Consider the following 14771-nt stretch of genomic DNA (forward strand, 5'->3'; position numbering starts at 1 on the left):
GAAATGAAGCAAAGGGAGGGTCGATCGGCGGCGTGCACGTTATTACTCGTGCCCGCGCACGCACGCACGCTTTGCAGCTCATTGGATGGCGCCACAATATAAAAGTCCCGCAGTGGTCCCCCTCTGTTTAATACCCAGCCCGCCTGGTTAACGTCACCCCATTAAAACGAAGCAAACACGGCGTGGATTTCAGAAAGGTATCGAACTGTATTTGCACCGCTGAGCAATTATTCCGTTATTTATTCCCAGTATGAAGGAGAGACGCCCCCCGCAGCCTTTTGTAACGCGCTGTAAACTAGTGCTGGTTGGAGAGGTCCAATGCGGTAAAACAGCCATGCTACAAGTCCTGGCGAAGGATTGCTACCCAGAGGTAAGAGATTCATTTGTCTGCACCACGCCGTCATACATACATGCATGCATGCATGCAACGATCATCATCACTGCTCAGCATTACTGAGAGGTTACATCACCTCTCCATCTCTAACTAGACATATGCTGCAGTATTTTTTAAAAAGTGTTGGTGTCAAAACATGCTTGCACATATGACAATAACTTCAGTTTTAAAGAGGTCCTCAATACTGTATGTAGAGAATCAGAATCAGATATGGTTTATTGCTATGATTGTATGATCAAACACATACTAGGAATTTGTTTTTGGTGAAGTAGGTGCAGACACATCTATTAAAAAAAAGAATGAAAATACAAAATATACAGAATAAATCAGTATAAATCAGAGGTCGCAAACTCAATTTACTTGGGGGCCACTGGAGCTAGGGTCTGGGTAAGACTGCATCAGGTTTTAAAAAAAAAAAAAAAAAAAACGCATTATTTATTAAAAACAGAAAAATATACAAACTTTTTCAGTGCTTTGGTTCCGATTTTCTACAATAAAAGCTCTGACAAAACATTCCACTGTTCTCAAATATCTTAATTTTTATTTTTTCTGCACAAAATAAGATGAAAAATAAATAAACAAATCAAGAATAAAGAAAATCAATCAGTAATAAATAAATAAAATAATAATAATAAAACGGCAAATAATAAAAACTTAAGAAACCGCATATAGTTGGTGGGTAGACAAATCATTTTTTTTCAGATTAAAATGAACAAAGCATTATTAGAGCCCTGTAGACATGACAAAACACGACTATAGTCACATTTATACTCTTTTTATTTACAACATATTGCGCAACTGCAGGGTCTTGAGACACATGCTAACTCGCAAACTAGAGAGCTAGCAACCTAAACGGTAGCCTTCAAGTTATTTCCTTTAAACTTAAATAGCCAAAAACTTACCACTTCCACACGGATAGGGAGGATAACTATTAACAGTTATTTAACCTTTAACATGAACATTAATCAAACGTAATAATTTTTTCTGGGTACATGATACCATACAGCATCCATATCAAACTTGCGCGGGCCGCACTAACATTACACTTTCATATCAAGGCGGGGGCCTCAAAGTAGTGTCCTGCGGGCCACATTTGGCCCGCGGGCCGCGTGTTTGAGACCCCTGGTATAAATATATGTACACAGTCTGTTTTTTTTTATATATGATATGAGATATAAGATATGTAAGCATCAAAGACTGGTCATAATATCATATTTGATACAGTGTATTTGTTAATCATCATCCATCACAGGTAATACTGGCCTGGCAAGAGAGTGATAGTGTTTTATTTGAAAAGGTCTTCTTCCATTTGTAGACATACGTCCCCACTGTGTTCGAGAACTACACTGCCTGTATGGAGCTTGACGGCCAGCGTGTTGAGCTGAGTCTTTGGGACACATCAGGTGAGCATTTGCGTTGACATTCTTTGCTTTGATTAACAACATCTGTTTAATCTACAGTGTCTATACAGATAGTCAATATTCGACAAATAGATGTGACTTAATGGTTCAAAACCATCAAAACATGGTTTTTAATCCAGATAATAGATTGTCCTTGAACCTAAGTAAAACTAAAATCATGCTGTTTGGTAACAAGAGGGTCGCGGGTGTGCTGGAGCCTACACCCTGGACTGGTGGCCAGCCAATCACAGGGCACATATAGACAAACAACCATTCACACTCACATTCATACCTATGGACAATTTGGAGTCGCCAATTAACCTAGCATGTTTTTGGAATGTGCGAGGACGCACGCACGGGGAGAACATGCAAACTCCACACAGAGATGGCCGGCGGGGGGTTGACCCCACATCATCTCCCAGCTGTGTGGCCTGCACACTAACCACTCGGTCCACCATGCAGCCCTGCTTTAAATCAAACAATCTAAATTTCATATGAAAGGACTTCCTACAATGATCAGCTATGGCCAATATTAACAATCTACTAATTCATATGATATTTAATAATGTGAGAGAATCTGGTGTGGCACAGTGGTGCAGTGGTTAGCGCGCAGACCTCACAGTTAGGAGGACCATGGTTCGATTCCACCCTCGGCCATCTCTGTGTGGAGTTTGCATGTGTGGATTTTTTCTCTGGGTACTCCGGTTTCCAAATTCCAAATTAAATAGCCAAAAACTTACCACTTCCACACGGATAGGGAGGATAACTATTAACAGTTATTTAACCTTTAACATGAACATTAATCAAACGTAATAATTTTTTCTGGGTACATGATACCATACAGCATCCATATCAAACTTGCGCGGGCCGCACTAACATTAAACTTTCATATCAAGGCGGGGGCCTCAAACTAGTGTCCTGCGGGCCGCATTTGGCCCACGGGCCACATGTTTGAGACCCCTGATTTAGGCCATAAATATGAACAATTTGCTTAAATATGTCTATATATTTTACAAAGAATACACAAAAACAATGATTGCTTGATGGAAACTCGCCACCGAGGGAAAAAAAAGGGGGTATTTATTTCAGGTTGGTTTCCTCCCACATTCCAAAAACATGCTAGGTTAATTGGCGACTCCAAATTGTCCATCGGTATGAATGTGAGTGTGAATGGTTGTTTGTCTATATGTGCCCTGTGATTGGCTGGCGACCAGTCCAGGGTGTACCCCGCCTCTCGCCCAAAAGACAGCTGGGATAGGCTCCAGCACCCCCCCTGCGACCCTTGTGAGTAAAAAGCGGTAGAAAATGAATAAATGAATGAATGACAGAATCTCTTTCAGCATGTTCTGAACTCCTGTTTCAGTGCTATGAAGTAGAATTGTCACAGTTGGACTTCTCATCACTAATATCTAAAAACTGTTGCATTTGAGTGTTTTCGTTCCGTGATGGATTATCAGGACCGGGCCAGAAGGATGTTGACCTGTGCCAGTTGGCTTGCGGAAGGCTTGTTTTACTGTCGAGTGGGGCTTGCCTTAGACCACGCAGGGGGTGGAAGTGTGTGTGTGTCCTATTCTATTATGAGAACAGAAGGCACAAGTGAGGGATACTGTGAGAAAACAAATACACGACTTGCTCGCTGGCCAAAAATACTTCTTTGTGTGTTTGTAGGTTTGTGTCCTGTGGCCATGAAGTTTATGTTTCTTTATAGATCTTAGAGATGGCACACTTTCTGTTATTTATATGTTATTTGGGTTAGTCATGATTTTTTTTTTTTTTAGCAATTTTGCGTTCACGTGTTTAGTTTGTGTGTGCAGGGCCTTGTGTAGGTGGGTGGTGGTCTTCTTATATCTTTCTGCCTCCTCTTTCTTAAGCCTTACATCATTCCTTGGTTGTTATGTGAGCCACTCTTTCATTCCCGGGGAAGGATAGAGTTGTATAACTTACTGTGTCATTTTTAAGATCCCTTTTTTTTTTTAGAAATGTCTCAAGACTCTCACATTCCTCAAGATGGCATGACTGTTAATAATGTGTGCTTATTAGAAGTATTCCTGTGTGATATAATTACTCCAACAAAGTCTTGTGGTGCATATTTACCCCCCTGAGGAAAAGCAGAGGAAATTAAATCTCTGTGCTGGTGTGTGGGAAGTTATTAGGTAGCAGAAGCAAGACAATGGACAACGGACATCCTGTCTGCTTTTAGCACAGGAGCATGCCTGGGGGCTCAAAATAGCATCTTGATAGTGTTGCTTTTTATGGAAATGGAGGTTAAATATGTTTTATGCGCACGTCATATTTGTTTTTATACTCTGTTTGTAGTGAATTTGTCTCGATTTCATATGGGAATCCTATTCTTCCTGCCTGTATTGTGTCATTATGACTTAATATTGTCTTTCTTACTGATACTGTCATCATTTATTATTTACCGTATTTTCTGGTGGGTAGACAAATTATTTTTTTCAGATTAAAATGAAAAAGCATTATTAGAGCCCTGTAGACATGACAAAACACGCCTATAGTCACATTTATACTTTTTTTATTTACAACATATTGCGCAACTGCAGGGTCTTGAGACACATGCTAACTCGCAAACTACAGAGCTAGCCACCTAAACGGTAGCCTTCAAGTTATTTCCTTTAAACTTAAATAGCCAAAAACTTACCACTTCCACACGGATAGGGAGGATAACTATTAACAGTTATTTAACCTTTAACATGAACATTAATCAAACGTAATATTTTTTTCTGGGTACATGATACCATACAGCATCCATATCAAACTTGCGCGGGGGCCTCAAACTAGTGTCCTGCGGGCCACATTTGGCCCGCGGGCCGCATGTTTGAGACCCCTGATTTAGGCCATAAATATGAACAATTTGCTTAAATATGTATATATATTTTATAAAGAATACACAAAAACAATGATTGCTTGATGGAAATTCGCCTCCGAGGGAAAAAAAAGGGGGTATTTATTTCAGGCTGACTCATCCGGCAATTAATTGAGACTTGGCATATCAGAGTGGAAGTCATTATTTGTTGTGTAAAAAAAAAAAGAAAAACTAGACATATAATATACGGAACCCCTGCCCACGCTGTCTCATGTTTGTATCCTGCTCTGTCCTTGAAGGTTCCCCATACTACAACAACGTCAGGCCTCTCTGCTACAGTGATTCCGATGCAGTCCTCTTATGCTTTGACATCAGCAGACCAGACACAATAGATAATGCTCTAAAGAAGGTAGCCACGCTACTGAATATGCCACAAAACATCACTGTATGTTTTTACCCCAGTAAACAGTGTCATATTTTTGTAGTGGAAAGCAGAGATCCAGGACTTCTGTCCGTGCACACGGATCTTGCTCATAGGCTGCAAGGCAGACCTACGCACAGATGTCTGTACACGCATGGAGCTGTCCAGTCAGAAACAGACGCCAATTTCCCATGAGCAGGTATATTCATTTTTTTTTTTTTTCAATTTTCACATCTTTACTCCTCTAATATTGATGATTTCCTTCCTCACTGCAGGGTTGTTCCTGGGCCAAGCAACTCGGAGCTGAAGCGTACCTGGAGTGCTCGGCCTTCACATCGGAGAAAAGCATCCATAGTGTATTTCGTGCGGCGGCGCTGGCCTGCATGGACAAACTACAGCCGGCAAACAAACCCAGCCCGGTTCGCCGACTCTCCAAGAGACTCCTACACCTCCCCAGCAAGACAGAGCTCCTCTCCTCCACTTTCAGCAAGGACAAGTCAAAGAGCTGCACCATCATGTGAGCACAATGCATATGCTTGCATATGAGGACAAGTGTGGATTTTGAAATCCACTGTACTTCGCTTCACTTCACCACAAAACAACACTGTCATTTCTCCCTCTATATTCAACGGAGACAAGCTGAAAACGATCAAGAAGTTCCTAATTAATTGACTGTAAATCCTACATACTGTATGTGCAAATATAGAGGCCATAGACTCCTCGCACAAAGGTCGTTGTAAGGAAGGTCATCCAAGATTTTAAACGAGAAAGGGGAATGCTGCATTTGAACACATCACATTCATTAGCACTCATCTGCCTGGAAGACTGGACACTTTATTAAGTACAGCTGCATATTCATTGATAATCTGCACTTTTGATTGATATGTTGGTTGCTTTATTGACCCTTTGTGATTAGGGGTTGCGGGTTCGATCGAAAAATGGGCTAACAGTAGCCACGTTTACATGAGATTTTCCTCTATCCGAATGATGTACCAGGAAACAGTGTATACATGGAAAAGGAATATTCCAATCTCCTGTCTACATGCACCGCTATAATTAAACGGAATAGTCAATGGGACATGCGCAGTAAAACGTAAATAACATCACATGATTCATCAAAGATGGCGGACGAGAGTGTGATTACCACGGTTGTTGGGACAGTTGCAACGCTTTTGAAAATGACGAAGAAGAAGAAGAGGCGTAGAGGGGATGGGATAATTTTTTAATAATAATACATTAAATAATAATACATTAATAATAGGCGGCACTAATAGGTGGCATGGCGGTCGAGTGGTTAGCGCGCAGACCTCACAGCTAGGAGACCAGGGTTCAATTCCACCCTCGGCCATCTCTGTGTGGAGTTTGCATGTTCTCCTCGGGCATGCGTGGGTTTTCTCCGGGTACTCCGGTTTCCTCCCACATTCCAAAAACATGCTAGGTTAATTAGCGACTCCAAATTGTCCATAGGTATGAATGTGAGTGTGAATGGTTGTTTGTCTATATGTGCCCTGTGATTGGCTGGCGACCAGTCCAGGTTGTACCCTGCCTCTCGCCCCAAGACAGCTGGGATAGGCTCCAGCACCCCTGTGACCCTCGTGAGGAAAAAGCGGAAGAAAATGAATGAATGAATTCCATTCAGGTCTTTTAAAGTTTGTATCAAAAACGAACTTTCCGCTGTAGTCCAGTGATGACTGCTCACCGCCATTTTCAAAACCTGCGTGTTACGTTACGGCTGAGCATGCGCTGAAAGAACACACCCTGGCGACTTTCCGATACAAGATACCTCAATCGGATTAGGGAAAGGAATATTCCACCCCTGTGAATCCGATTATAAATTCATTCAGATTGGCACTTTTCTTTCGGAATGAGGTGTATACAAAGGTTAGATTCTTTCCGTTTGAGCAAATAACCCGAATGGAATTGGAATATTTGACTCCATGTAAACATGGCTACTGTCAAAGCGAAAGATGGTATAGTCCTACAAATGTTCTGCGTGAAATATTATTTCTTAACTTGTGCGCGTGTCCTTAATGATTTGTCCGGTTCATGTCACAAACGATCCCTTGGACGGGAACTGCATTTTCTGGCACCACGGGGCACATTGAAGCTACAGTCGGAAAACTCTCCATAACAGCAGTCCTTGAAGGAACGATTCCCTTTGCTGTCCTTGTACTGTTTTTCATTTGGATTAAAGCTGACAGTGGAGAAAGCAGCAGCGAGGGAAGAGCGATTTGGCAAGAAAGATGGTGGGAGGATGAACTCGAGGGACACACGATATGACTAAGCTCTCGCATGAGTCCTCCGGTGTAAGATGTGATCCACGTGAAGACGTCACGTATTGTCGCCGCCATTGCGTGATTAACTTTAGTGCTGCAATATCAACATGGAATGATTCATCTGCAGTCCATTTCCCTTTTTGCACGGTTGTAGTTTCGTTTCACATGGTCCTTGATGTGTGTGTGATATGTGATGAACCTGGCCTGTAGCTCATTATGCAATCTGCCTCGTTAGCATTAACGCACATATACAGGTGATGCCGATCACACAAACAGGCTGGTCCTGTCCTGTGGAAATGATAGCTTCTATACAATTTTCATCCGTAACATCAAATCTACCGTATGGATGTTCCGATTTGCTTCCAGCTATCTTTACTATTGCTGTTGATGTGTTCACTTGAGCATTCGTATCCGTTGACAGCGCAGCTAATGGAGGAATTGATGATTTGTAGGTCTGCACCAAGAAGACCGGCGTTGTCTGGTAATAGAGAACACTGGAATTCAGCATGTTGCCTAGCAACAGTGTGAGCAGGGTCAGGCGTAAGCGCAGAGATGGAGGGATGGCTCTCGCAAAAAAAAAGGGGGGGGTGCCTAACCTTTCATTTGTAGCATTAAACAGAAGCCACAGCTTTAGGCGACGGCCATGCTTGTTGTCTGCTTCTAAAGACGCCAGTCAGTCGCAGCCAAGGGACGTTGGCACGTCCTCTAAAAAATACACCTGTAGCTGTATTGTTGATGTTTTTATTTCACAGTCCCTCCAGTATTTCGGTTTTCTCCCTTTTTTTTTGTACATATCTCCCCTCGCTTGTGATGAAAAAGTATTTCTTTGAACTTGCCAATAATGGCTTAAATTATTGAATCGATTCTGTATTTGCTATGACCATACAGTACACTATTTTCCATCTTCAAAGCTTTATTGAAATAAAAATATTCAAAGTTCATTTTTTTGTGACTTTTATTCCTCTTGATGACGACCTCCTGTCCCCCGCCCCACCCTCTCAATCGCTGCCCCCTCTGGGACTCCCACCCGTAATTGCACTAGCCTGTCCACCTTTAAGTCTCATGTAAAAAAACATCAACTGGTCTGTTTTATGGATTTGTGGCTTTGAATGCATCACTTGCTTCATTCTAAGTGGATTTCAGTTTTTAGAAAAGGGCTTTTAAATAAAATGTATTATTATTATTAATTTTCTATCGCTTATCCTCATGAGCAGGGGTCTCAAACTCAATTTACCTGGGGGCCACTGGAGCTAGGGTCTGGGCAAGACTGGGCCGCATCAGGTTTTTCAAAAAAATAATAAAAAATCGCATTTATTAAAAACAGAAAAATTAATAAACTTTGCTTTGGTTTCGATTTTCTACAATAAAAGCTCTGATAAAACATTCCACTGTTCTCAAAGATCTTACTTTTTATTTTTCTACACAAAATAAGAAGAAAGATAAATAAACAAATCAAGAATAAAGAAAATCAATCAATCAGTAATAAATAAATACAACAATAATAATAATAAAACGGCAAATAATAAAAACTTAAGAAACCACATATAGTTGGTGGGTAGACAAATTATTTTTTCAGATTAAAATGAACAAAGCATTATTAGAGCCCTGTAGACATGACAAAACACAACTATAGTCACATTTATACTCTTTTTATTTACAACATATTGCGCAACTGCAGGGTCTTGAGACACATGCTAACTCGCAAATTAGAGAGCTAGCGACCTGAACGGTAGCCTTCAAGTTATTTTCTTTAAACTTAAATAGCCCAAAACTTACCACTTCCACACAGATAGGGAGGATAACTATTAACAGTTATTTAACCTTTAACATGAACATTAATCAAACGTAATAATTTTTTCTGGGTACATGATACCATACAGCATCCATATCAAACTTGCGCGGGCCGCACTAACATTGAACTTTCATATCAAGGCGGGGGCCTCAAACTAGTGTCCTGCGGGCCACATTTGGCCCATGTCTCCTAGCTGTGTGTTCTGCACGCTAACCACTCTCCACCGTGCAGCCTATTATAATTCTTGAAGCACCTTTTGTAATCAAATTGGAACAAAGGATTATTTGGGTACATCTAAAGGCACTGAAGAGAAAAGGCACTGATAGCGGCGTTATGTCTCTAACAAAAGTGATAATACAGTATATCCTTCACATGTCAAGGTTACGATAGCCTTTTATAAATGTTACAATCTAATGAAGACTGAGACAGCAATCTTGTGTCTGCGGTATTGTGTTGACTGCCAACTCATTCCTATGAACCTTTTACACTCCATTGTATGATAAAATCAGTCTTACATGAAATTCAGACAGCGCAGGATCAACCCTTCCCCCAATACACACACACACATATGTATACAGTAGATTTTTTTTGCATTTATGATTTGATTTGTCAGTTTAGTGTTTTTCACAAAAGGGGACCTTCATTCATTCATTCATTTTCTACCGCTTTTTCCTCACGAGGGTCGCGGGGGTGCTGGAGCCTATCCCAGCTGTCTTCGGGCGAGAGGCGGGGTACACCCTGGACTGGTCGCCAGCCAATCACAGGGCACATATAGACAAACAACCATTCACACTCACATTCATACCTATGGACAATTTGGAGTCGCCAATTAACCTAGCATGTTTTTGGAATGTGGGAGGAAACCGGAGTACCCGGAGAAAACCCACGCATGCACGGGGAGAACATGCAAACTCCACACAGAGATGGCCGAGGGCGGGGACCGAACCCTGGTCTCCAAGCTGTGAGGTCTGCGCACTAACCACCAGACCGCCGTGCCGCCAAAAGGGGACCTATTATGCTCTTTTTTTTTGCCCTTAGTATTAAGTTGTGGGCTCCTATAGAGCAGCAACACACAATAACAAACAATTTGGAGTGTGTTACTTATTGATTCAAAACCCACACAGTCATCGTGGATGACAGAAGATGATGAAAGAAGCTGCAAAAAGACGCTGGTGGTTTCTGCCCTATATTTTTCATTCATTCATTTTCTCCCGCTTTTCCTCACGAGGGTCGCGGGGGATGCTGGAGCCTATCCCAGCTGTCTTTGGAATGTGGGAGGAAACTGGAGTACCCGGAGAAAACCCACGCATGCACGGGGAGAACATGCAAACTCTACACAGAGATGACCGAGGGTGGAATTGAACCCTGGTCTCCTAGCTGTGAGGTCTGCGTGCTAACCACTCGACCACCGTGCTGCCCCGATTTTTTAATAGAATGTTAAAAACAATTAGATTCATACAGTACCAAACATTGAGTTCAACCCTCAGCATCCTGACTAGGAAGCAAACATGCTAGTCGTTCTACTGCCATGCGATCCCTTATTGTACATATAACCAAAATGTGCAAAGCCCCCATTGAAGAGTTTTTTTTATGTAACCAACTATCTGTCCTTTGTTTTGTCTTCCCCTTAAATTGTGTCAATGCTTATCACGGCCTCGGCCATCGCCTATCGCCATCTGTCCGTGGGACATGGGATGTCGTGGCTGAATGTTTGGCATTCCTCACTTATCACACTCAGGATAGAGTGATGACTCATGGCCTCCTTATTATTAACAGAAGAGGAGGCGAGTCGCTTGTAAGGATCTGTGCTGCACCCGCACTCAGATTAATGTCATCTCTTCTGGGTTCAAACACTGATTCAACATCAGGAACTATAGTAGTGTATGACTTGTTCTTATCTGTTTCCGTTTTCATGTCAAATTCAAGAAAATATCCTGCGTGTATCTCTGTACATCTGTGGTGAGGTATAGTATCTACATTTGAGCGTATAAGTTCCAATTCTTTCAGCAGAGCATAAACATATCATTCATTCATTCATTTTCTACCGCTTTTTCCTCACGAGGGTCGCAGGGGTGCTGGAGCTTATCCCAGCTGTCTTTGGATGAGAGGCGGGGTACACCCTGGACTGGTGGCCAGCCAATCACAGGGCACATATAGACAAACAACCATTCACACTCACATTCATACCTATGGACAATTTGGAGTCGCCAATTAGCCTAGCATGTTTTTGGAATGTGGGAGGAAACCGGAATACATGCAAACTCCACATAGAGATGGCTGAAGGCTGGAATTGAACTTGGGTCTCCTAGCTGTGAGGCCTGTGCGCTAACCACTCGACCACCGTGCAGCCCAAGATATGAACACCCATATATTTTTTCATTTTCTACCGCTTATCCTCATGAGGGTGGCGGGGATGCTGGAGCCTATCCCAGCTGTCTTCTGGCAAGAGGCGGGGTACACCCTGGACTGGTCGCCAGCCAATCACAGGGCACATATAGACAAACAACCATTCACACTCACATTCATACCTATGCACAATTTGGAGTCAAAAATCGAATTTTCAGGCATTATTTCTATATGACGGGGCTGCACGGCGGTCGAGTGGTTAGCGCGCAGACCTCACAGATAGGAGACCAGGGTTCAATTCCACCCTCGGTCATCTCTGTGTGGAGTTTGCATGTTCTCCCCGTGCATGCGTGGGTTTTCTCCGGGTACTCCGGTTTCCTCCCACATTCCAAAAACATGCTAGGTTAATTAGCGACTCCAAATTGTCCATAGGTATGAATGTGAGTGTGAATGGTTGTTTGTCTATATGTGCCCTGTGATTGGCTGGCGGCCAGTACAGGGTGTACCCCGCCTTTCGCCCGAAGACAGCTGGGATAGGCTCCAGCACCCCCGCGACCCTCGTGAGGAAAAGCGGTAGAAAATGAATGAATGAATTTCTATATAGTGATCATTCCACATACGCATCTGTCATTTGTGTTATCATATTTTATCATTTCATTATTTAATAGACGTGCATATAAATAAAGCTTTTGCAATCCAAACTGGTATCAGCAGTAGTCATGTTTTCCCATATTGAGGCATAACTACATTCACCACAAGGTGTCATCCCACCACAGGCTTCTTTTTGCAGATGCTGTTTTTAAAATACAGAAGCAATCAAAGCAACCATTGTTGAATTTCAGTGTCAATTATTATTGACATTTTTATTGTTTTTTTCGGGTTACCCACAGTCACTCAATAAACCAAGAACCATCAGTGAAATGCAGGCTGATGTCTGTCACCATAATACACCTGCGTCATTACATAATTGTCTTCTGATTACACCACAACTAATTATATTTGAATCAGTCAAAATAAAGATTAGTCCCACAGCAAGGTAACAATGTATACACTACATAAGCATTGGTTTTCTAATATCCATATACCAAAAAAGCAAGCCAAAATAAATGTATTCCTTCTTTATAACAATAAAGTAAGGCCCTATTTTCCTGTCATGAAACCATCCATCTTTGTAGTAAGTGAGTGAATAATCAATCACCAAATATCCATCACATCACGCAAATTTTGGATGGTAGAATATTGACCCGGACTGCAGTTAATCCCATCGATGTTTTCCAGGTGAATCGGCATGACAAAGGCTCCTCCAAAATTGTTGTCTTCTATATACGCCACCTGTATGGATCATAAAGAAAAATGTGAACTACAAATTTGAGTCCCATTTGTGTCCCAAATGATGACTTCATTGCAATAATACCGAGATGGCTTATACCTTTGCGCTTATGATGTCGATGCTGTCATAGCTCACCCAAACACTGGGATGCTGGCCGTCACACACCTGGAAGGAAGAGTCACATTTTGGCACTTTGTATCCTGAGTCATTAACATGGAAGATGGTGCTGATTTCATCTGTTACCTTGTAATAGGTCCCGAGACCTGGAATTTGAGTTAGTCCTGGGTCAACAAAACTGGGGAAAATGCTAAACTCTTCTCCATAAGCTGCAATTCCCAAGTTTAGCTTATGCGCCGGTGCTCCCTTCACGAGCAAGGACTCCATTGCAAATTTCTAAAATATGGGCAAAACTTTCAGGAAAAAATCGACATAGAGATGTACAGTAAACCTCGGATATATCGGATTCAATTGTTCCCACTGGTTTTGTCCGATATAAGCGAAATCCGTTATATGCGTATACCGGAAAATGTCCGTTTTACGCATATATCGGATTTATATCCGGTATATGCGTAAATCGGATTTTATCCGTTATAAAAAGGCACTTCCTTGACTATGTTTCCAATGTACCTGGACGCGCAGGCAACGCTGCAAACGCTGCAAATGACGTCGTATAGCGGCCTGTCACGATTCGGCGAATCGGAGTGCCACGATGCGGCCATCCGATATATGCGAGGGAAATTTAATGGAAATGCATTGGAACGGGACTGGAGATTTTGTCCGAAATAGGCGAAATCCGTTATAAAAAAATCCGATATATGCAATGAATTTTTTATTGGAAATGCATTACAGAAAAATCGGTTCTTTTTTATCTGTCCGTTGTGAGCGAATTTCCGATATATCCGAGTCCGATATATCCGAGGTTTACTGTAGTTGCAGGAGCTGGTTGGTACTGACCGTTTGCTCAAAAAATGGGTTGGCGGGGAAAATGTCAAATTCTGACGTCCTCACATTCAAGAAGTCTAGGTTACTGATCAAACAGAAAGATTCTTACCGATCAAAGTAAGCAGAAAAGTATACAAATGACCTTTATATTTACTTGGCAATTTCGTCGACCTGAAAACTATCAGCAATGACTGCTGGGGTAGCGGAAACACTAGCAGTGAGCAGTAGACCGTCATTTGAAGTCAAGGCCAGTCGGAGGTTCTATGCAAAAAAAAAAAAAAAAAAAGCATTGTGAAGTCTTGTATAAACAGTAAACAGTAAACAGTAAGACATAACTTACATGGATGAGCGCTTCGAATTCAGAGTCCATATTCCATGTCAAGAAGATGTTCAGCCCATCAAACCCATATTGGTGTAGGGTATCGATTATGGACAAAATAACAGTGTCGCTGCTTGCTTGTATGCTTATCATGTGAGGAAAAACAAGTGCTCTTTACAAACAACAAAAGTTGCACAAAGGACATTTTTGTAATATTATTATACATATATAGTATAAACTTACACATCATTGAAATGCATCAGCCTCACCTCCAGAAGCGTTTTAAGATCCGGATTGCTGTTGGCCCGTACATGTTTACTAGTTAGTATAATTAACATATGCCTAACAACAAAAAACTACATAACAAAATCCTCAGCAAAAAGCTCTGACCTGATCTTTAGATTATCGAATTCCTGAAATTTTTGTACATGCTGTTGGATGTCATGTATTCCTGCGTTGTCAATGGTGACAAAGCTATAGATCACATGAGTACAGAGAAATGGATCGACGAGGTTGGAAATATCAAACGGTGTGTTCTCCAGTTGGTCGCCCGTGCCGCTGTTAAAGTGACACACCAGTCTGTCGGTCGAGCCTGTAAATGAGGAAGCAAGGTGTTTAAGTAAACTAAATATATAGTACAGTAAACCTCGGATATATCTGACTCGGATATATCGGAAATTCGCTCACAACGGACAGATAAAAAAGAACCAATTTTTCTGTAATGCAT

General features: G+C 41.7%; 2 protein-coding genes across 2 annotated transcripts; one reads left to right on the forward strand and one right to left on the reverse strand.

The window, feature by feature from the left end:
* The first annotated feature begins 6 nt into the window (after nt 1-6).
* On the forward strand, nt 7-8552 carry rnd1a (Rho family GTPase 1a). The gene is made up of 5 exons (XM_058052339.1): nt 7-370; nt 1710-1797; nt 4918-5027; nt 5104-5238; nt 5315-8552. Exons 1-5 carry the CDS (start codon nt 251-253, stop codon nt 5558-5560), a joined length of 699 nt encoding a protein of 232 aa, XP_057908322.1. The 5' UTR covers nt 7-250; the 3' UTR covers nt 5561-8552.
* Nucleotides 8553-12556: 4004 nt separating this feature from the next.
* Nucleotides 12557-14485, reverse strand: LOC131104716 (chitinase-3-like protein 2). Its single transcript, XM_058052206.1, has 8 exons — nt 14435-14485; nt 14288-14341; nt 14066-14189; nt 13880-13986; nt 13738-13810; nt 13027-13176; nt 12883-12948; nt 12557-12785 (listed from the first exon to the last, which is right to left on the reverse strand). Exons 2-8 carry the CDS (start codon nt 14302-14304, stop codon nt 12648-12650), a joined length of 675 nt encoding a protein of 224 aa, XP_057908189.1. The 5' UTR covers nt 14305-14341; nt 14435-14485; the 3' UTR covers nt 12557-12647.
* Between the last annotated feature and the right edge of the window lie 286 nt (nt 14486-14771).

This window comes from Doryrhamphus excisus, chromosome 16 (assembly GCF_030265055.1).
Source record: "Doryrhamphus excisus isolate RoL2022-K1 chromosome 16, RoL_Dexc_1.0, whole genome shotgun sequence".
In the NCBI taxonomy this organism is placed as follows: domain Eukaryota; kingdom Metazoa; phylum Chordata; class Actinopteri; order Syngnathiformes; family Syngnathidae; genus Doryrhamphus; species Doryrhamphus excisus.

What these genes read in the sequence shown, in the direction of transcription:
- rnd1a (XM_058052339.1), top strand. Translation starts at nt 251, where the DNA reads ATGAAGGAGAGACGCCCCCCGCAGCCTTTTGTAACGCGCTGTAAACTA. An exon ending in TAGATAATGCTCTAAAGAAG is followed by an intron (nt 5,028 to 5,103) that starts GTAGCCACGCTA and finishes ATATTTTTGTAG; the next exon opens with TGGAAAGCAGAGATCCAGGA. An exon ending in CGCCAATTTCCCATGAGCAG is followed by an intron (nt 5,239 to 5,314) that starts GTATATTCATTT and finishes TCCTCACTGCAG; the next exon opens with GGTTGTTCCTGGGCCAAGCA.
- LOC131104716 (XM_058052206.1), bottom strand. An exon ending in AATTCGAAGCGCTCATCCAT is followed by an intron (nt 13,987 to 14,065) that starts GTAAGTTATGTC and finishes TTTTTTGCATAG; the next exon opens with AACCTCCGACTGGCCTTGAC. An exon ending in GTCTCGGGACCTATTACAAG is followed by an intron (nt 12,949 to 13,026) that starts GTAACAGATGAA and finishes TCTTCCTTCCAG; the next exon opens with GTGTGTGACGGCCAGCATCC.